This window comes from Mesoplodon mirus, assembly GCF_964341445.2.
Source record: "Mesoplodon mirus genome assembly, chromosome: 3".
NCBI lineage: Eukaryota > Metazoa > Chordata > Mammalia > Artiodactyla > Ziphiidae > Mesoplodon > Mesoplodon mirus.
Window position 1 is genome coordinate 172,950,464 of NC_138978.1, and position 22,544 is coordinate 172,973,007.

General features: G+C 40.8%; 1 protein-coding gene across 1 annotated transcript in view; it reads left to right on the top strand.

Moving 5' to 3' along the window:
- The first annotated feature begins 1,102 nt into the window (after positions 1 to 1,102).
- The window catches only part of DPT (dermatopontin), a 40,971-nt gene continuing 19,529 nt past the window's right edge, over positions 1,103 to 22,544 (top strand). Inside the window, exon 1 of the mRNA XM_082613913.1 lies at positions 1,103 to 1,418. Within this exon, the coding sequence (XP_082470039.1) occupies positions 1,114 to 1,418 (305 nt within the window). The 5' untranslated portion in view covers positions 1,103 to 1,113. The remainder of the gene's footprint in view (positions 1,419 to 22,544) is intronic.

The following is a 22,544-nucleotide window of genomic DNA, read 5'->3' on the forward strand; positions in this document are numbered from 1 at the left end:
ACCACTCAACAGTGTAAAGGAACGAACTATTGACACTAACACACAACAATATGGATGGATCCAGAAAACATTTTTCCTAGTAAAAGGAGTCAGACAAAAGACAACATATTGTATGATTCCATCTATTTGACATCCTGGAAAAGACAAAACTACAGTGACAGAAAGTAGATCAGTGGTTACCAGGGGCTGGGTATTGGGAAGGATTTGACTACCAAAGGGCATAAGGGGACTAGAGGGTTGAGGGAATTGTTCTGTGTCTTGATTATGGTACTGGTTGAATGACTGTATGCTGAACATTAGAAGAGATGAATTTTATTATATGTAAATTATACCTCAACACAGAGGGGAAAACCACCAAAGGATAAAAAGTGGCTTTATTCAAATTAAACTCATGCCGTATTTGACAGCCGAGCACAGTTTCTAGGTGTAGATGGATCCAATTTCAGCAGCTCAGAAGGATGCTTAATTGTAGCGATAATGCCCAACTTATCTCTCCAGGGGCCCATAGTACTTCCATATGTGACTTAAAAATTCCCAGAGTAGCCTGCAAACTGGCATTCCATGCTTATACTCAGGGTTAAAAGATGTTGGGCTGAGAACTTAAAGTAGGTATCTAGCCTTGCAGAAATCTAAATAACTCTGACCCTTCAACCTATTATTTTGGTGTTTTGAAATCACTTTCTGCATATTTGTATGGTCCTGGAAGGCTGGTTTGGAGAACAAATACAGAGGTTTGCTAGTGGTGGGGGGAGTAGGGAAGAGAGAAGTGAAGTGCTAAGAGATGAGGGACAAATTTGCTCCTTTTTTCAAGTGAATGTTTCTGAGGAGTGTGAAGCCATTTGCTTTTATAATCTATCTGCTAAGTTGTTCCTTCTCTAGGGAGTTTCTTCCATTTGCATGTTCCTTACGTTTTCTTAGAATTCCACCTTAAAACAAACTGAATGTACTTATGGCCAATATCTCCGCGCTGAAAAGTTTTGTTTAAACGATGACACACTGCAGTTGGAGCCTGCTTGCTCGCCCACATCTGGAAGCCACATGTCAGCAGCAGCTGTATAAAACCAGCAGCCCAGCAGACATAGGGTGACATTTTTTGCCAGAAACCCAGACAGCATGGACCTCACTCTTCTGTGGGTGCTTCTGCCACTGGTCACCGTGACCTGGGGACAGTATGGTGACTACGAGTACCCATATCAGCAGTACCATGAATATAGTGATGATGCGTGGGTGAATCTGAACCGGCAGGGCTTCAGCTACCAGTGTCCCCATGGGCAGGTGGTGGTGGCCGTGAGGAGCATCTTCAACAAGAAGGAAGGTTCTGACAGACAGTGGAACTACGCCTGCATGCCCACCCCTCAGAGCCTGGGGGAGCCTACGGAATGCTGGTGGGAGGAGATCAACAGGGCTGGAATGGAATGGTAAGAGCCAGGGGGCTGCACACGGCCGGTATTATCACAGCATATCCCTCTCACTGGGGGATGCTTGACGCTCAGGGAACAGCACTTACTAGAGACTGGGCAAGTTCTACCAGGAACTTTTCCATTGCATGCTCTGGGTGGGGCAGGGTCACTGCTGAGCAGACTACATTACAGGACAAAAACCCAGAATGGGGGATGTCCATGGCAGATGGACTCCTCTGTGGTTCTGTTCCTTCCAGAAGCAGCCCTACTCTCAGTTTGGTCCAGGACTAGTATGGGTCTGCGAAACGTTTACCAGTTCGCCAAAAGTTAAGAACAGAAATTGAAAGTATTTACGGAACCTTACAGCAATTTAATATTGCTGTGACATCCAAGTGACATTTTAGTTTGGTAGTAATTTATTTTGACTGTTTTACGAAAGTATTGGTACCCAATAGTTTGGGGAAGATAAACAATGGGACGTTCATCACAGACAGTTTGAGAAATATTGATGTAGAGCAAACGAGTGGGGAGAGGGGTCAAAGAAGCTTAGGCAAAGAGAAGTGAAATTAAATAGCTCTCTCCTGCCCTGATTAAATGTGTTCTCTCAGTTTTGAGTACCAGGGTCCTTCTCTCTGTCTGAATTTAAAATGGGTTTCATTGCTGGGAAATAGTTTACTAAAGTCTCTTGGGGAGAAGGACTGTTCTCTTCTGACTGGGCTCTGCCATGGTTAATGACATGGAAATGGTCTGAGCCTGTGTCTTCACCGTGGATGTGACTGTCTCACCCTAGTATTTGGTCAGAGCCCATCCTAGGAGCTATGGTCTGTGAGGCCAGATAATCACAGCAGCCAGGATGAAAGCAGGACCACTGGGTGGGTCGGGGGAATGGGTGGAAGCAGACCCTGTGGAAGGCTGGCCTGGGAAAGAGGAAGCCCACCTGGCAGGCTGCTGTTATGGTAACTGTAGAGAGAAGATTCTTTGAGGACTCCCAGCATGCATGTGGTGTAATGGGGGTTAGGGATGGTCAAGCACAAAACTCTGAGGGTCACTCCAGCAGCACACAGAACAATGATGGGAGATCAAGAGGAAAAGACTGATGGGTGGAGGGGACCACTCAGTAATAAAAACAGCGGCCATTGATTGAGTGCTTACCCTGAGCAAGCACCATGCTGGGTGATTTATATGGATTATCTCATTTAATGCTCAAAACAAAGTTCTAAGTCATTTTATAGGTAGACAGAACACAGTCTAGAGATCAGGGGTTTCCTCAGCTGGGAAGTGGTAGACCAAGGATTTGGATCCAGTGAGTCTCAGCTCCAAAGTGTATGTGCTTAGCCCTGGTGATGGGTGAGACAGACTTGAGTGTCTGCTCCCTCTGCCCAGTGTGGGCTCAGTCAGCACAGCCAGGGCCACAGGACTGGACTCAGGGCAGTTCTTCATCCTGAGGACGGAGGGCTCTGCAAATCACAGCAGAAGCCAGCCCTGGAGGGATTGGACCAGCTTAATTACTACCATGACTGAGGAGGGGCTCAACCAGCCTGTGGAAGGGATGGGGAGAGGGTCACACAGGCAGCTTCAGGTCAGGGGCCCCATTATTGGGCCTTTCTCATCCCCCCCCAACTGCCTCTAGTGAGCAGATTTAATTATTCAAAACCCCTTCTGACACATGGCTGACTCAGAATCCAGCCTCACCTCAATGACTGACAGTCTCCAGTGGTTCCCTGTAGCCAGGCCAGTTGCCTGGCACAGAGCATGGGGACGCCCAAATTACAACTGTCTGTCTAGTCCTCCAACTTAGGGGGCTATTATATGGGTGGGGCCCCTTTCTAATGTTCCCCTTGTAGAGCCACAACAAAACACACTCAGATGATTTCTTAAGCCCCAAAGGAAGAGCCCTGGGCTCTGAATCAGGAGGTCTGGATTTAGATCCTTGTTCTAAAGACAACTTGCCGGGTGACCTTGAACCACAGGTTCAGCTGTCTAGGCTCCCACCTAATTTGGAAAGTGAGAGGTCAGACTGAATGATCTCGCAAGGCTCCATGGCTCCAATTCTCTTCCCTCTGCTTGGCTCTGAAAAGACAGTTGGATTTTTCTTTCATTCTGTTGATTCTTGAGTTTACCCCTGCTAGGGAGAGAAGGCAAATTATGTTTAGTTTCAAACTTGCCAGGGTGTGACTGGTTTGTCATTAACTCCCAAACTATTTGAAGAAAAGTATGAGAGGGAGTAGAAATGATATGATTTTGTTTGACCAATGCGAGTCGAATGAGAAACTGACAGGCACGATCTCTCTTCCACCTTCTCTTCTTCCACATTTTTGAGTATGCAGAGTCAAATGATATTTTTTTCTTTCTCCCTTTCCACCCTCTGTTTTCTCATCTCCTCCTCCATCAATCACAGAGTAAAAAATGTACAAACATGAAAAACAGTAGGACTCAGCTGCCCCAGAACTGATCCCAATTATCCCAGAGGCATTTTTGTTGGATGATTATTGCTTTGAATTTAGACTCCAGCGTCAGTGAAAAATCTGGAAGGAAAGAAATTGCTCATAAACTGGGGAGCAGTTATATCTTCCCTTTGGCTGCAGGGTCTTAATCTGTTCTGGAGGAAGAGTTGACAGTTTTGTGCAATTTGGCTGCCTTGTATAACTACATTAGCTTGCAGGCTTATTTTAAAAGGGGACGAGGAATCTTGAACACAGATGTGACAACAATACATAGGGTCTGCTAAAGACACTTGCTAATTGGAGCACAGTCTTTAAAAAGTGTTTCCGTCATGGCTGAGTGACTTGTAACACTGCTGTTTGGCTAGGGTTTCTCTGTTGAAAATCACTTCTTCAGTAGGCAGATTCTGAAGTGTGCATGCTGGTCGCTCACTAACAACTGCTTGGAGGCTTTACCTGGGTTCCATGAGTGGCATTTTGCCATCTCAGAGCATGCCTCAGTTGTTCTTGGGGAGTCTTCTCAAACCTGGGTTGACCCAGGCTGTAGGACATGTGGGTCCCGTGTGGAACAAGATGAAACTGGAATTTTGTAGTGAGGCTGAGCTGGAGTGTGGTGGAAGGGGCTCTGGTCTTAGAATCAGGAAACTTTGATTTGCAGCTCCTGTTTCTATCATCTCTGAGCTCTGTGGTCTTGGGCATTCAGTTTCTCATTCTGGAAAAAAAGAAAAGAGTGTGACACCCACCTCACAAGCTGTTAGAGGGTGTTACCGTGATGCTTACAGGATAAAGTGTAGGAGAACTCTAAAACAAATCTAAATCTAAAACAAATTCCTGGCACATCATGGACAGTCAATAAAGATTTTGTGAATCTGAAATTTGATGAGGCTAATTTGAGGCAAACCAGCTTTACATGGAATCTGAATTCAGAAGAAGAGCATTCAGTATATTGGCATCTGCTTTTTCCCCAGGGCTTCAAAGAATTCCCATGAAGATATTTCAAAATGGCAGCTTGTTTTAGAGCTAATTATTTGAATTTATGAATTTACCAAAGATAAGTCACATGATATGATAGAGAAGAGGAAACCATGTTACTTCCACAACATTCAAAAATCATGAGCTACTCCAAATTTTGGCAGTTTTATCCTTGGCTAAGGTACAAACCCACATAAGAGCATATAATTCAGCCTGTTAGGCTGAAGTAGCCATAGATAAAGGTACTGCCTCAACAATACCAAAAGAAGTTGCAATAGCATACTCAGCACAATATTTGCCATTGTCACCTTTTAAATAAGAACTACTAGTGAACCATGAATAGTCAACATTACCCAAAGAATTTCCTACAGATCATTTACAAGGAGTCAGTAGGTGATCCATCAGTGTTAAGCAGTCAAGAGGAACTTCATCAGTGACAGAGGGGAGAAGAGTAGCAGAATTAAGATTATTACAACATAAAAGAGTGATGTGAGGAACAGCTAACAGAAGGACTTCTTATGAAGTGAGGCAGCTGAGAAATGTTGGGTGTGATGAGAATTTTCAGGAGAGCTTCTACTGAAATGGTTAAATGGTCCTGGACAAACCTCAACTCTAAGTCCTTAGGTTTTCTCACCAGTAAAATAAGAGCATTACAGGGACTAGTTAAGGGACAGTGAGGCCTTGAGCCTTGTAATCTTCTAAGATGGTTTTTATGCCTTGAAGGGCTTCTTTACTTACAGGATGTTGATTCACTCTGGGAAGAGGTTTTAAAAGATCTGTTTGAATCTTGATGGGAGGTGGGCTGTGAATTTTCCCAATATCAGCTGTAGATTTTGCCCATAAGGGGGTTGGTAGTTGATTCAATAGGGGCAGGTGATGAGTGTTTCCAGAATAAACTCTAATGCCATCAAAAACAAAGCAAATAAAAGATGTCAAAGAGTCATTTAATTCACCTGGTTGGCTGCTTTGATAACTACTGTCAACTCTAGAATTGCTTCTCCTTTTGGGAGAAAGAAAGTTCTATATACTTCTCTAAGAAGTATTGACCTAATAAATGGATGGGCAGAGAAACTAAGGAGAAAGGGGTATGTGTCTTTCAAAGGGCCTAAACAAAAGGGAATATGTTCAAGGACAGAAACCTCTTGAGGTTTATTAGAGATCCCTACTATTTGAATTGTTTTAATGCTACAAGGCAAGGAGTGATTGATAGTAGAGGGGTTGAGTACCAGGAGTGTGGCTCCAGTGTCAGTGAGGTCTGGAAGAGATTTATCCCCCATCTGGAGAAACGTTCTTCAAGTCAGTTAAGAGGGAGGATTGGGAAGAGCTCCTACAGTTCCCAGGAGCTTAGTCACTGAGAACCAGGAGGATGTTAGAAAAGGCTGATTAGAGGGCTGAAGGCACCTAAAGCACTTAAATTTGTAGCAAATTCTTTTCCAGTGTCCTGGCTTTTTGCAATAATAGCAGAAACTCGGGGTGGGTGGGGGGTCATTTAGGGGCCTTCGCTTGCTGGAGTTGAAGGTTAAGAATTTTGTCAGTCTTCCTTTTAGGTGACTCATTTAAAGTATGAGAGAGCTGGTTTATCAGGTTAACTAAATCTGGAGTGGACAAATTTTCCTGTTCCGTCCTGGTCCTTTTTACCAGAAGGGAGATGTTCTGGGTCAGCCTATTACTAAACATAGAGTTACAAGCTACATGGGTGGAATCAACATCTGAAGAAAGACCAGAATTTGCTTTAAGAATAATATGAAATCGATTGTAATAGTCATAAACAGGTTCATCAGATTTTTGTGTGCAAGCCTGAATTTTGTTCCATTCAACAGGCTTTGGAAAAGCCCTAGGAATTCCTCAACGAAGTCACTTATTGATTGCCTGAGCCTGATCATGTAATAAGTTAGTGGGCTGGTCTCATGGTTGTAATTCTAGAGAACTGTCGGGCTTTCCTGTACTAACAGTTTTCATTCAATGCTGGGCCTGGCCTTCACCTACAAGCATTTGAACAAACTGATGTTAAGTCGTAGAAACCAGGTTGATAAATCTGAATGACTATATTAATTCAGCAAATCTGTGAGGATCTCCAGTTACTTTGGGAGAATCTCTGACCATGACTCGCAGTTCAGCATTAGTCCAGGAAATATAAGAAATTAAGGATTTAGCCTCTGGATCCCCCAAAGGCTTAATTTTAAAGGGATAGATTCTGATAAGTTCAGAGGAAAAGGGAGTGGAGAGAGTTTCAGAGAAAAGGGGAAGTCTGGCAAGAGAATTAGTATTGGGGAACTGGGGATGTAAGGGAGGTGTAGTCAGGCAAAAAGAAGGGAAGGGGGAAGCTGGCAATGGAAGTGGGGCCTGATCAGGAGGAGGAGTGAGATAAGATGGTGCTGGAGATGGAGCCTGAGACAGAGAAGCCAAGGAAGAAGAGCCTGAGGCTTTGGGAGCCATGTTACCTTTCTTTAATTGTTTACCTTAGTTCATCTTAAAATCTTATTTTGCAAAATGCAATTAAATTTGTCCCCTGCTGATAAAGTTTGGAAGCCTAAAAATACCAATCGAAATAGGCATTCCATTTAGTTTTGGAAATTTTAGAGCTATGGTTGTCCAATTTGGTTTTAAGAAAAGTACATTTAGGGATTTCAAAATTTCCCCATAATGGTCATTGATATTCTAAATTGCTTTCAGTTAGGTCAATCCAGTTTGGTTAGACATGCACATGAAGAAGGACCTTGGTTTTCAAACATAAAATGGCCAGGATCCCTGTAGGAAAGGAGTGCCCTCAAAATGTTTAGATAACTGGGATCCTATTTCTCAGAGCTTTTTCTCTAGAGTAAGATAATTCTTTTCAAACAACTTAAGCAGCTCAAATAGCTCAAACAGCCTGCAGGCCTAATACCAGCCAGTTCTAAGGGAACAGTCTAGTCTTGGAAGAGCCAGGCAGGAAGCTGCTCAGCACAGTTCCAATAGAACAGTCCCTATTCCTGAAGGAATGGGCTGATGGTTAGCCAGTTCAAGCTGGATCAGTCTGATTTCAAAAATCAGGCCAAAGTGCCAAATGAGTAGTTGCATACAGAACAAGGTCTTAACCAAAAGAAAGATGAAACCTTAAAACAGATCCCAAATAAAACCTGGAGAGCTTCAAAACTCAAAGGGAGTGAAGCTCAGATCCAGGAGAAAGACTTGCCTTCAAACCCCAGGGTCAGTTAGAAAAGCAGTGAGCAACAATGAGCTCAATGTGGTACCACACCTGTTTGCTTACAAGCCTCAGAGTAATCAGGGATCTTCACTGGACCCCCATATGGAACAACAAAATGTTGACCTAAGACAAATAGACGGCGAGTTATAACTCCAGAAAAAAATGGGTTTATTTGGAGGAGCAAAGAATTGCAATTTGGGGTCTACAACTATAGTGAGGCATGCACAAGTCCCCCGCAAAATGGAGAGGAGAAAACTCTTATAGAGGGGAAAAGGAAGTTGGGAGGGCCTATATTAAACAAAGTTCATGGCTTTTCATTGGTTGTGTTATGACAATCTCTCATTGGCTGAGCTCTTGCCAGGCAAGAAGAGGAAGTCTTTCTTCTTCTGTTGGGCTCTGCTATCTTTGAAGAGTATGAGAGCACCCATTTCTGGTCTCCTGACTCTAATTGAGGTTTCTGCTTATTAATTTTTTTACAGTAGGAACTCAGTTTTCCATAATCTGATTCTAACTGAGACCAAGGTTCTGTCTGGTACGGAGCAATCCGTCCTGATTCATTATTCTGATCATTCAGTACGCACAGTGCTCACCTCTTCAGAGAAGTTTTCCCAGACCACCTCCTCTAAACCAACGTCTCTCACACTCTACTCCCCAAACTGTGTTACGTTTCCTGCAGTGCTCTTGTCATTACATGATTTGTATTTATAGTTTGTCCCCTGCAGATTATAAGCTTCATGAATATAGGAACTTTGTCTCATTCACCACTGTATAGAATATTGCCCAGCACTAGAATAATGCTGGCACATAGTGGGCCCCACTAAATATGTAGCAAAAGACCAAATAAGACTAGTTAGTGCATCGAGCAGCCCACAGTGCCCTCAACAAAGAAGCCTGAGATCTTCCTGCAAGGGAATCCATTTTGCTTACATTTTTAAATTTAATTTTTTATTTTATATTGGAGTATAGTTGATTTACAATGTTGTGTTAGTCTCAGGTGTACAGCAAAGTGATTCAATTATACATATACATATATCCATTCTTTTTCAAATTCTTTTCCTATATAGGTTATTACAGAATGTTGAGTAGAGTTCCTTGTGCTGTATAGTAAGTCCTTGTTGATTATTTTCTATATAGTAGTGTGTATATGTTAATCCCAAACTCCTAATTTATCTCTCCCCCCAGTACATATATACAGTGGAATACTACTGAGTCATAAAAAAGAATGAAATAATGCCATTTGCAGCAACATGGATGGACCTAGAGGTTATCATACTAAGTGAAATAAGTCAGACAGAGAAAGACAAATATTATATGATATCACTGATATGTGGAATCTAAAAAAATGATACAAATGAATTATTTACAAACAGACTCACAGACTTCAAAAACAAACTTATGCTTACATTTTTGATTCTCAATATTCCAGTGTCTATAATATGGAGCTCAATTTTATTGTACACATCTCATTTTGGCTTCTTGCATTCACTGCCATGCAGGATGGTCTTTTTTGGTCTTCTTTCTTGCATTCACCGCCATGCAGGATGGTCTTTTTTGGTCTTTTTCCTGAAGTTCTCCAAACCATGCGTAGAGGATGGCTGACACACTTGTTACCTCAGGATAAATTCTTTATTAGGTTTCCATTATCCCCCAAATCTTAATGTCCCAATATGCTTTTAAAAACACAATAGTAAAACTTTTCATTGCAAAAGCCATATGGGCTAAATGCTACATGGTATCCTGGTTTGGATCCTGTAAGAGAAAAAGTGCATTAATGGAAAACCTGGTAAAACCTAAATGAAGTCTGGAGTTTAGTGGTGTACAATGTTAATTTCTTAGTGTTCATAAAGGCACCAGAGTGATGAAAGATAACTTTAGGGTAAGCTAGGTGAGGGGCATACATGAATCCTATGTATTATCTTTACAAATCTTCTGTATCTAAAAAATTATTTCAGAATTAAAAGATTAAAAAATAAGGATGCAGGCTGGTAGAGTACATATTGGGAGTTTAAAAGGCAGAGCGTAACAGAATCACAAAATCTCAGCACTGGGAGGGATCTCATGTAAAATCTAGAATAACCTCCCTACATCATAGATTAGGAATTAAAGCCAAGAGTGAAGCAATTGAAAAAGCAACGAAACAGGTACCTTAAGTATAAGTGCTATTATCTTAATCCTAATTGATATAGTGCTTTATAGTTTATAAAGTATTCCTCATTCATACATTCATTTGCTTATTCATTCACTACCAAATGTTTATTATCACAAACTTTGCCAGACTCCAAGATTATGAAGGTAAATAACATACAGTCTATGCCCTTGTGCTACTCATGGTCTAGTCTTATTTGATCTTCACAATAATACTGCAAGGCAGCATTACTATTTTCCCCATTTTATACATGAAGGACCGTGGTTCAGAAGCACTAGGAGACTTGCCTGCTCATAGCTAGTGCAGAGGTGGAACCCAAGCCCCAGTGCTGATGCCACAGTGCTGCCGGTGAATATTAAATGTTGGTGGTATTTTTGGTCTTGAATAAAGTTGTAGTCAGTTCTGGGCTATAGAAGATATCACATCTATGTAAGATTGACTTCTGAGGGAAACAAGGCTGAGTGTGGGAGAATAGAGTTATAGCAGATCTAGGATTCTTGCCAACTTTCCATCTTGGTCACTGTCCTGAGATCTAGGAATCAATTGTCTGAGGGAACTAGGGCTTTGCAAAATGGCTCTTGGCTGTGCTCATAAGGATGGTAAACTTTCACTCCTCCCAGTAGGGGATTTGCTTCTGTCTGCATACTTGTCAGATATAATATTCCTAATGAATAAGAGATTTCCACAGAGTTAGGATACCTTTCTCTCTCTCTCTCTCTGTGTGTATGTGTGTTTCTTCGAGGTATCTTGAAGTAATGGAAGGAATATGGACTTTGGAGACAAACAGAACAGTTCTCAAAATGCAGCCCCACTACTAACTTTAGGCAAGTCATGTCAACTTTCTAAGCCTCAGCTTCTACTTCTACAAAGACAATGCCCCAGAATTGTTGTGAGAATTAAATGAGATAATATATATGTATTGGCTGTGTGTCCTTTGGGGAATTACTTAACCTCTCTAAACCTGAGTTTCCTTATCCATCAAATGGTGGTGGTGGTGGGGAACTGATTGTCCAAGCCCATTTCACGGGATTGTTTTGGTGATTAAAATAATTAATGCAGGTATAGTGCTTAACACAATGCCTGGCACATGGTAGGTCCTTTATAAGAGTTATTTATCCTTACTATTATGACTACTCTCTGGAAACTGAAACTCAAGGAGAGAAATATCACACAGTTGGTAAATTATAAAGCTGGAGTTGAAATATACAAATTGCTAGATTACAAAGACCACTGATAGGTACCATTTTGTTTTGGGAACATATAATTCAGTATACATATTAAGTGTACAATATGAGTGTCAAATATTTTTCACATTTCAGATAACAGAGTGGTAGTATTAGATCTCTTGGTTAACAGATATTGTAAATAATTGACTTCAGGAGCTCCTGTGGTTAATTAAGCCTGAAATCCCTGCATGACCTGGAATGTTCTCAGGCCAAAAGTGATCTCAGGACATAAATACATCTCATAATATAACCTGGATCTTCTCAGAGGCCTTTGGGTTAGCCTCTACTGCTTGTATTTTTCTAAAACAGGGCAGGAGTTTGTGTTTTGGGAAGAATTGCTATTTTTCCCTTGTCCTGTCCTATGGCTTTCTATCCAGAGAAGCTGTTCAGCAGTTCATTTCTGATTCACCATCTTGAAACCTGCTAGATACTAGCAGAATTAAAACCCGACATGGAGAAGATAGCAGAACTCTTACCCAGGTGTGGGCAGGAAGAGAGCAGACTGCATATAACTCAGCATTATTTAAAGAGACTGTTCATACCCCCATCATTGTGGCAGGGGGACCAGTAATCAGTGGTACAGTGTTTACCTTCAAAACCCCTGCACTATCTCACGATGAGATGGTTCAGAGATAGTATATGTTAGGTGAAATGTGTGATAGTGACATCAACGTGTCATGACAAAGAAAAATCAGCAAGAGTTAGAATTGTCAAGAAAGGAAGATTTCTTGGAGCAGATGAGCTTCAAATTATGTTTTATTATCTACTTTCTGAGGCTAATATTACTGCCCCACTGGAAGGGTTCAACCTTGATAATTTCTAATGTAGGCTCCAACAGAAAGTGTTTTGTGGAGACTAGGATGTAGCTTCTCTTTCCATTTAATTGCAAATATTTATGATAATAGTAATAATAACAACTACTACCTTTCCTGCCTTCCTGCCTCTTTTTGTTTTTAAACATCTTTATTGGAGTATAATTGCTTTACACTGTTGTGTTAGTTTCTGCTGTATAACAAAGTGAACCAGCTATATGTATACATATACCCAATATCCCTTCCCTCTTGTATCTCCTTCCCACCCTTCCTATCCCACCCCTCTAGGTAGTCACAAAGCACCGAGCTGATCTCCCTGTGCTATGCAGCTGCTTCCCACTGGCTATCTATTTTACATTTGGTAGTGTATATATGTCCATGCCACTCTCTCACTTTGCCCCAGCTTACCATCCCCCTCCCTGTGTCCTCAAGTCCATTTTCTACATTGAATCTTTATTCCTGTCCTGCCCCTAGGTTCATCAGAACCAATTTTTTTAAGATTCCATATATATGTGTTAGCATACAGTATTTTTTTTCTCTTTCTGACTTACTTCACTCTGCATGACAGACTCTAGGTCCATCCACCTCATTACAAATAACTCAATTTCAGTTCTTTTTATGGCTGAGTAATATTTCTTTTTATATATGTGCCACATCATCTTTATCCATTCATCTGTCGATGGACACTAAGGTTGCATCCATGTCCTGGCTGTTGTAAAAAGTGCTAAAATGAACATTGTGGTACATGACTCTTTTTTTATTATGATTTTATCAGGGTATATGCCCACTAGTGGAATTGCTGGGCCAAAGAATAGTTCTATTTTTAGTTTTTTAAGGAAACTCCATACTGTTCTCCGTAGTGGTTGTACCAATTTACATTCCCACCAACAGTGCAAGAGGGTTTCCTTTTCTCCACACCCTCTCCAGCATTTATTGTTTGTAGGTTTTTTGATCCTGGCCATTCTGACCACTTTGAGGTGATACCTCATTGTAGTTTTGATTTGCATTTCTCTAATGATTAGTGTTGAACACTTTCATGTGTTTGTTGGCTACCTTTATATCTTCTTTAGAGAAATGTCTATTTAGGTCTTCTGCCTATTTTTGGATTGGGTTGTTTGTTTTTGTGATATTGAGTTGCATGAGCTGCTTGTAAATTTTGGAGAAAAATCCTTTGTCAGTTGCTTCATTTGCAAATATTTTCTCCCATTGCCTTTCTGTCTTGTTTATGGTTTCCTTTGATGTGCACAAGCTTTTAACTCTCATTAGGTACAATTTGTTTATTTTTGTTTTTATTTCCATTTCTCCAGGAGGTGGGTCAAAAAGGATCTTGTTGTGATGTATGTCATAGAGTGTTCTGCATATGTTTTCCTCTAAGAGTTTTATAGTGTCTGGCCTTATATTTAGGACTTTAATCCATTTTGAGTTTACTTTTGTGTATGGTGTTAGGAAGTGTTCTAATTTCATTCTTTTACATGTAGCTGTCCAGTTTTCCCAGCACCACTTATTGAAGAGGCTGTCATTTCTCCATTGTATATTCTTGCCTCCTTTATCAAAGATAAGGTGACAGTATGTGCATGGGTTTATCTCTGGGCTTTCTATCCTGTTCCATTGATGTATATTTCTGTTTTTGTGCCAGTACCATACTGTCTTAATTACTGTAGCTTTGTAGTATAGTCTGAAGTCAGGGAACCTGATTCCTCCAGCTCCATTTTTCATTATCAAGATTGCTTTGGCTATTCAGGGTCTTTTGTGTCTCCATACAAATTTTAACATTTTTTGTTCTAGTTCTGTAAAAAAGGCCATTGGTAATTTGATAGGGATTTCATTGAATCTGTAGATTGCTTTGGGTAGTAGAGTCATTTTCACAATGTTGATTCTTCCAGTCCAAGAACATGGTATATCACTCCATCTGTTTGTATCATCTTTAATTGCTTTCATCAGTGTCTTATAGTTTTCTGAATACAGGTCTTTTGTCTCCTTAGGTAGGTTTATTCCTAGATATTTTATTCTTTTTGTTGCAATGGTAAATGGGAGTGTTTCCTTAATTTCTCTTTCACATTTTTCATCATTAGTGTATAGGAATGCAAGAGACTTCTGTGCATTAATTTTGTATCATGCTACTTTACCAAATTCATTGATTAGCTCTAGTAGTTTTCTGGTAGCAACTTTAGGATTATCTATGTATAGTATCATGTCATCTGCAAACAGTGACAGCTTTACTTCATGTTTTCTGATTTGTATTCCTTTTATTTCTTTTTCTTCTCTGATTGCTGTGGCTGAAACTTCCAAAACCATGTTGAATAATAGTGGGGAGAGTGGGCAACTTTGTCTTGTTCCTGATCTTAGAGAAAATGGTTTCAGTTTTTCACCATTGAGAACGATGTTGGCTGTGGGTTTGTCATACATGGCCTTTATTATGTTGAGGTAGGTTCCCTCTATGCCTACTATCTAGAGAGTTTTTATCATAAATGGGTGTTGAATTTTGTTGAAAGCTTTTTCTGCATCTATTGAGATTATCATATGGTTTTTACCTTTCAGTTTGTTAATATGGTTTATCACATTGTTTGATTTGCATATATTGAAGAATCCTTGCATTCCTTGGATAAATCCCACTTGATCATGGTGTATGATCCTTTTTATGCGCTATTGAATTCTGTTTGCTAGCATTTTGTTGTGGATTATTGCATCTATATTCATCAGTGATATTGGCCTGTAGTTTTCTTTTATTGTGACAACTTTGTCTGTTTTTGGTATCAGGGTGATTGTGGCCTCATAGAATGAGTTTGGGAGTTCCTCCCTCCGCTATATTTTGGAAGAGTTTGAGAAGGATAGGTGTTAGCTCTTCTGTAAATGTCTGATAGAATCATCTGTGAAGCCAGCTGGTCCTGGGCTTTTGTTTGTTGGAAGATTTTTAATCACAGTTTCAATTTCAGTGCTTGTGATTGGTCTGTTTATATTTTCTAGCTCCTCCTGGTTCAGTCTTGGAAGATGTTTTTCTAAGAATTTGTCCATTTCTTCCAGGTTGTCCATTTTATTAGCATATAGTTGCATGCACTAATCTCTCATGATCCTTTCTATTTCTGCAGTGTCAGTTGTTACTTCTTTTTCATTTCTAATTCTGTTGATTTGAGTCTTCTCCCTTTTTTCCTTGATGAGTCTGGCTAATGGTTTATCAATTTTGTTTATCTTCTCAAAGAACCAGCTTTTAGTTTTATTGATCTTTGCTATTGCTTCCTTCATTTCATTTTCATTTATTTCTTATCTGATCTTTATGATTTTTTACTTCTGCTAACTTTGGTGGGTTCTTTGTTCTTCTTTCTCTAATTGATTTAGGTGAAAGGATACATTGTTTATTTGAGATTTTTATTGTTTCTTGAGGTAGGATTGTATTCCTACAAACTTTCCTCTTAGAACTGCTTTTGCTGCATCACATAGGTTTTGGGTTGCCATGTTTTCATTGTCATTTGTTTCTAAGTATTTTTTTTATTTCCTCTTTCCTTTCTTCAGTGATCTCTTGGTTATTTAGTAATGTATTGTTTAGCCTACATCTGTTTGTATTTTTTTACATTTTTTTCCTGTAATTGATATCTAGTCTCATAACATTGTGGTCGGAAAAAATACTTGATATGATTTCAGTTTTCTTACGTTTACTGAGGCTTGACTTGTGACCCAATATATGATCTATCCTGGACAATGTTCCATGAGCTCTTGAGAAGAATGTGTATTCTGTTGTTTTTGGATGGAATATCCTATAAATATTAATTAAGTCCATCTTTTTTAATGTGTCATTTAAAGCTTGTGTTTCCTTATTTATTTTCATTTTGGATGATCTGTCCATTGGTGAAAGTGGGGTGTTAAAGTCCCCTACTATGATTGTGTTACTGTCACTTTCCCCTTTTATGGCTGTTAGCATTTGCCTTATGCATTGAGATGCTCCTATATTGGGTGCATAAATATTTACAATTGTTATATCTTCTTCTTGGATAGATCCCTTGATTGTTATGTAGTGTCCTTCTTTGTCTCTTGTAATAGTCTTTATTTTAAAGTATATTTTGTCTGATATGAGAATTGCTACGCCAGCTTTCTTTTGATTTCCATTTGCATGGAATATCTTTTTCCATCCCCTCACTTTCAGTCTGTATGTATCCCTAGGTCTGAAGTGGGTCTCTTGTAGACAGCATATATACAGGTCTTATATTTGTATCCATTCAGCCAGTCTGTGTCTTTTGGTTGGAGCATTTAATCCATTTACATTTAAGGTAATTATCAATATATATGTTCGTATTACCATTTTCTTAATTGTTTTATGTTTGTTTTTGTAGGTCCGTTCCTTTTGTGTTTCCTGCCTAGAGAAGTTCCTTTAGCATTTGTTGTAAACCTGGTTTGATGCTGCTGAATTATGTTAGCTTTTGCTTGTCTCTAAATGTTTTAATTTCTTTGTTGAATCTGTATGAGATCCTTGCTGCGTAATTTTGGTTGTAGGTATTTCCCTTTCATCGCTTTAATTATCTCCTGACATCCCCTTCTGGCTTGCAGAGTTTCTGCTGAAAGGTCAGCTGTTAACCTTATGGGGATTCCCCTGTAAGTTATTTGTTTCTTTCCCCTTGCTGCCTTTACTATTTTTTCTTTGTATTTAATTTTTGATAGTTTGATTTTATGTGTCTTGGCATGTTTCTCCTTGGATTTAACCTGTATGGGACTCTCTGTGCTTCCTGGACTTGGATGACTATTTCCTTTCCCATGTTAGGGAAGTTTTCAACTATAATCTCTTCAAATATTTTCTCAGACCCTTTCTTTTTCTCTTCTTCTTCTGGGGCCCCTATAATTCAAATGTTGGTGTGTTTAATGTTGTCCCCGAGGTCTCTGAGACTGTCCTTAATTCTTTTCATTCTTTTTTCTTTATTCTGCTCTGCAGTAGTTATTTCCACTATTTTATCTTCCAGGTCACTTATCCATTCTTCTGCCTTAGTTATTCTGCTATTGATTCTTCCTAGAGAATTTTTAATTTAATTTGTTGTGTTGTTCATCATTTTTTGTTTGCTCTTTAGTTCTTCTGGGTCCTTGTTAAATGTGTCTTGTATTTTCTCCATTCTATTTCCAAGATTTTGGATCATCTTTACTATCATTACTCTGAATTCTTTTTCAGGTAGACTGCCTATTTCCTCTTCATTTGTTTGGTCTGGTGGATTTTTATCTTGCTCCTTCATCTGCTGCATATTTCTTTCTTCTCATTTTGTTTAACCTAATGTTTTTTGGGTCTCCTTTTCACAGGCTGTAGGTTCATAGTTCCTGTTGTTTTTGGTGCCTGCCCCTAGTGGGCAAGGTTGGTTCAGTAGGTTGTGTAGGCTTGCTGGTGGAGGGGACTGGTGCCTGTGTTCTTGTGGATGAGGCTGGATCTTGTCTTTCTGATGGGCAGGACTGTGTCCAGTGGTGTGTTTTGGGGTGTCTGTGACCTTATTGTGATTTTAGGCACCCTCTCTGCTAATGGGTGGGGTTGTGCTTTTATCTTGCTAATTGTTTGGCATTGGGCTTCCAGCACTGGAGTTTGCTTGCTGTTGGGTGGAGCTCAGTCTTAGCATTCAGACGGAGATGTCTGGGAGAGCTCCTTTCCTGCCGTTTCATAATAAACTTTGTGCTATGCTCTGGGGTAGACACAACATATAGCATCTCTTTAATCTTCATGTAATACTATCAGAGTAGAAATTATCATCTCCATTTTGCGGAAGTAGGTATAAATGTCAGCAGAAAGGACAAGATGGGGAATGGAGTCATTCTGTTGGGGCTTAAGAGAGAAATCCAGAACTTTTAAAGCTCCTTTAAGTAGGTAAACGTGCTCCCAAACTGGTTTGCCTCTGCCCCTTGCCATTTCACTGCCCCACCATCCCAAGCCAGTCTCTTGTTTCTCTTCTCTGCCTTTAGTACCAATCTACTTCTTCTCTCCAATATCTGTATTGTTGTGGTGTCTCTTATTGGCACAGTTGTCTGGAAAGGATTGCAGACCAAGTACAGCACCAGACATAGAGTAGGTTCTAATGACTATTTGTTGAAAGACTTAACAAACATTCTGAAATTCTGTGACCCATGTTATAAATGTCTGAGAGCAACTGAAAGGATTATTCTGAGGAAAATAGAATTTACAGGAGTCAAACTTTACTCTAAAAGAATGAGTCCCCCTTGGTGGAATTTAAACCCTCATCAAGCTGGGTTGGGAGAGAAACACTGGGGAGTAAGAGCTTTGCCACATGGTCTCCCGGTCACATGGAGTGGCCACCAGCCTGGATGATGATCAAAGCTGCTCTTATTCCATATTTGCTGTGGAGCTGAAGACTGGCTAGCAGTCCTGGAAACACGTCTGTATGTTTATAGAGCTGGAAGAAAGATACCAGCACAACCAGCCCACCCATTTGATGGGATTGTAAAAGCTCTTAACCAAGATAGTGCTGCTTTCCTTTACCCTGTTCTCCACTCAACCCAATGCCACCCCCAACTTGCTAAGAGTTTGGACTTTCTTTGAGTTGGGACTGAGACCAGCAGAGACTGGAAGAAGAGACTAAAACTTCACAGAGTTGTTCACCAGCAAAACCAGATATGTGCACACCTTCCAGTCCTGGCCTCCATCATTGGGCCTGACCAACAGCCCTGGACCCAATGAAGAACACAAAAAAGCAGTGAGAAAGCCTGGCTGGAGATTGGACCAGAAGCAGAATGACAATCCTGGAGCAGCATTTTGTGCTCCCTGAAAGTTCATGAACAGGAGCTTTGGCCTCAGAAAAATCTGAGTTTGGATCCTGGATCTTCCTGTTTCTATCTTCACCAAGATTTTTGCAGGCATCATTTTATTTCATCTTCACAGTGACTTAGATGAGGCTCTACACAGCATGTGAAGGTCAGGGCTAGGACCAGAACTCATGTTTGCTGATTCTTCAATAAGGGCTCTTTCCCCTGCATCCTATCGCTTCCTTGTTTTGCTATTGTGGACACAGGAGAAGGTTTTGTCTTTGCTTTTAAGGGTGAAGACCCTGAGATAAACCACTTTCAGAAAGACCACTTTCTCAGAAAAGGTCCATGACTATTGTCAGAGGAGTAACTGCCTGCTGATTTTCCTTCTAGAAAGTTTCTAATGTCAGGTGGAGCACGGCTAACAGTGCTCCAGTTTGTGAAACTGAGCCTCCAGGCTTCAAAGGGATGATAAGAAAGAAAATATGTCTTTTCAAATGGAGAGGAGAGAGTCCTGAATGAGGGCACCCCAGGGTCCTGAGACTCTAAGGGAATGTTCTCAGGGAGTCTGTGCCTAGGGCTCAGCTGGGGTCCTGTCACTGTTCATCAGGAAAGCTGCAGTCTTGGGCTCAAACTCTTTTCTGTGGACCATTCAGGAGCAACAACCAAGTGCTGGGAAGTGAAGCAGATCCTCAGGAATGTCTTTTCACCATCAACCTTTTTTAAAAATTGAATCTGAATCACTTTAATGATTCAAGTTTTCTCCAACATCCCCCGCCACTCCAATTGACAGGCTGCCCTCATTCCCTTTCTCACCTGCCTGGCTCCTGTGTTTGCAATCCTGCAGTTTGTGGCCAAATGTTTAGGTGAGTCTTATTAAATAAGGTACTTTTAAAAAAGGTGATTGAAAGGGAGAGAAATGCCTAAAGTTTATTCATTTTGCACCCTCGTCCTGGAGTAGGCTTTGTTCCTGAAAGAGAAGGTGGAAGTGGGAAGATGGATCGCTCACGTGAGTTCCTGAGAACTACTTGGAGGGAGTTTCAGGGCCCTTCCTGGATTTGAATGACAGGCTTTTAAAAGTCCATTCTGCCTCTGATAATGGAAGATGCTCTGATCATTCATTTGTTCATTCATTCTTCCATCAAACATTTGCTGGATCCCATTGTCAGGCACTGTGGGGAATTCAAATTGAAGATTAAGTGATCTTTCTCCTTCAAGGACTTTACCATCTATTGGGGGCAATAAGTCATACTCAAATATCTATGCTACAAAGTGGGTGTGTCAGTGACTAAGACAGTCGACTGCTGTGAGCTTTGTTTTAGGGAAACAGCAGCTCAAGGAACACATATGAGTCCACCAGCTTTCCACTGATGGAGACTGGGAAGCCAAGGGCAGATTTCACAGAGTATACTCACAAGTGCCCTGTGGACTAAATGAAAGTATGACGACAATAGTAAGTAATTTATTAATCATTAATAGACACTATCCCCAGAGTTGAATATGCATCACCTTATTTGGTCTTCACAATAACTTTATAAGTACATACTGTTATTATGCCCATTTTACAGATGAGGAAACTGAGACCATTAGAGGGTCTGAAGCCTGTCAAAGGTGACACAGTCAGAAGTGGTTAAGAGCATAGCCCATGCTCTTAACCGCCCTGCTATACTGCTCCCACATGAGTGTGAAAATGTACCCTTACAAAAATCCAATTCTAGAAGGAATAATTTCATTGTGTTGGCCTCATGTACTGCCAAACTCCAGTGCAGGCTCACTCTACTAAAATGTGAGTGCAATGGGACAGAAGCTGGGGGAAGTGAGCTCTGTTTGGTTGTCTAACTTTCATCATATGTTCTTAGGCCCTGGGCCTGTAGTGTCCAAATAATCTTCACAGGGCAGTGTTATCTGAGGTGGTGTGTGAGAGAGTGACACACACACTTCCATAGAGGACTATGGGGTCAGCTGCCTGGCTGGCAGCCGGCAGAGAATTCATGGAACTTGGATGGCCTTCAGAACTGGTACCCCGTGAAACCATTCAGCTTATCTTGCTACATTTATTTTTGCTTATGGGAACTCACCACCCTGGGAATGCTATCCCCGTGATAGTCTGAGTGTACAGGACAAACCAAGACAGTGGAACAACAGCTCCAGGGAAACCACAGCCTGGCTCAGTTCTGAAAGGGCTGTTTTAGAGGACAGCAGAATTTTAGTGATGGTAAGGAGGAAGATCACAGCACCAGTTTGCTGCACTGTTTCTCTTTGGACACATATGAGCTTTGTTTACAACTCTTACAGCTTTCTGTTGAAGTTGGCTTTCACTTGCATTGCTAGGATTAGGATAGAATAAGACCATGCTGGAAGATCAGCCCCCAAGGCTACCCTTCAGACCTTGGTTGTCCATTCCAAGTGTGTGGCTTCCTGATATGTACCAGGTGTTTTCCAAGGTGGTGATACTTCTGATGAGATGCAAGTACTGGTAGAGCAAAGAAGACTAGACCATCAAAGGGCACAGGTCTCAATTTATGTCATAAATTGCACTATTGATCTCCTACAGTTGAGCTTTCTAAGGTCTTTCAGAAATTCTTACAGGTCCTGGGAACAGGGAATTCAAGCCAGTTTGTATGGTGACCAAGTACCAAGCCCATCTCTCAATTCTTCTTTCAACACAGAAGCACAGTGATTGAAACAGAATAGTGAGGGAGTACAAGTTTGTTGAATGAATGAATGAATGAATGGATAAATAAACACGTTTGAATATATATAAGCATAAATGAATAATAAATGATAAAAAGTACAGATGCTTTCTGACCAGACATGAAATATATTTAATATCTAGTTTTGTCAGACCCAGAAGATCATTTCCAATAATTAAAAAGAATGAAATGAAATCCAGTCACTGATGGTTTTATAGTTTGTGTGTCAGCAAGGTCCCTCTCACCTATCAGCATCGGGTACTTATTCTTACTTTATCTATTATATTTTCTGGAAACTTACCTTTCCTTGAAAAGCAGGGTTGTATTCCAGCAGCTGTCAGGTCGTGACACAGAGACAACTGCCTTCTCTGCTTACTCATAAGAGGGAACATGATCAATGGCCAGGTGGGTAAAAATACAAAGAAGCAGAGGTAGCTAAAGACCTCCTTTGGAAGGTCTTGTGAAAGCTCTCACTCTACGCAAGGTGGGAGCCCACTGTGGCCAGGTGGAGAACAGCAACCTCATCAACACAGCAAAAGGAGCAAGCCTTAAGGCCCCGGTGGGATGTGGGGAAGGAGTGGGAGAAAGTGGGACAGGAGATGGAACAAAGGAAGAAATGATTACACTGTTCTAAGCCAAGGCTTAGCTAGCAAGGTGCTGTGAAGAGGAAACAGGCTGATTCCTAGACCAACAGCAGCCCGGATAGAATGAAACAGTGAAAATTCATGTGACTGCAGGGAGGGTCTGTGGACTAGAAGAATCAGAACTGAGCAGCTTGGACACGAAAGGGACCCTTAGAGGATGTTTGAGGAGTTCAGGTGGCCCGTCACCGCTCTGTAAGGACTGCCTTCATAGGCCAGGACCCACAGTGGGCACTGGGGATAGAATTTTGACCAAACACTCCCTGACCACGTAGAGCTTGCTGTCTAGTGGGCAATATAGAAAGAGTCCTG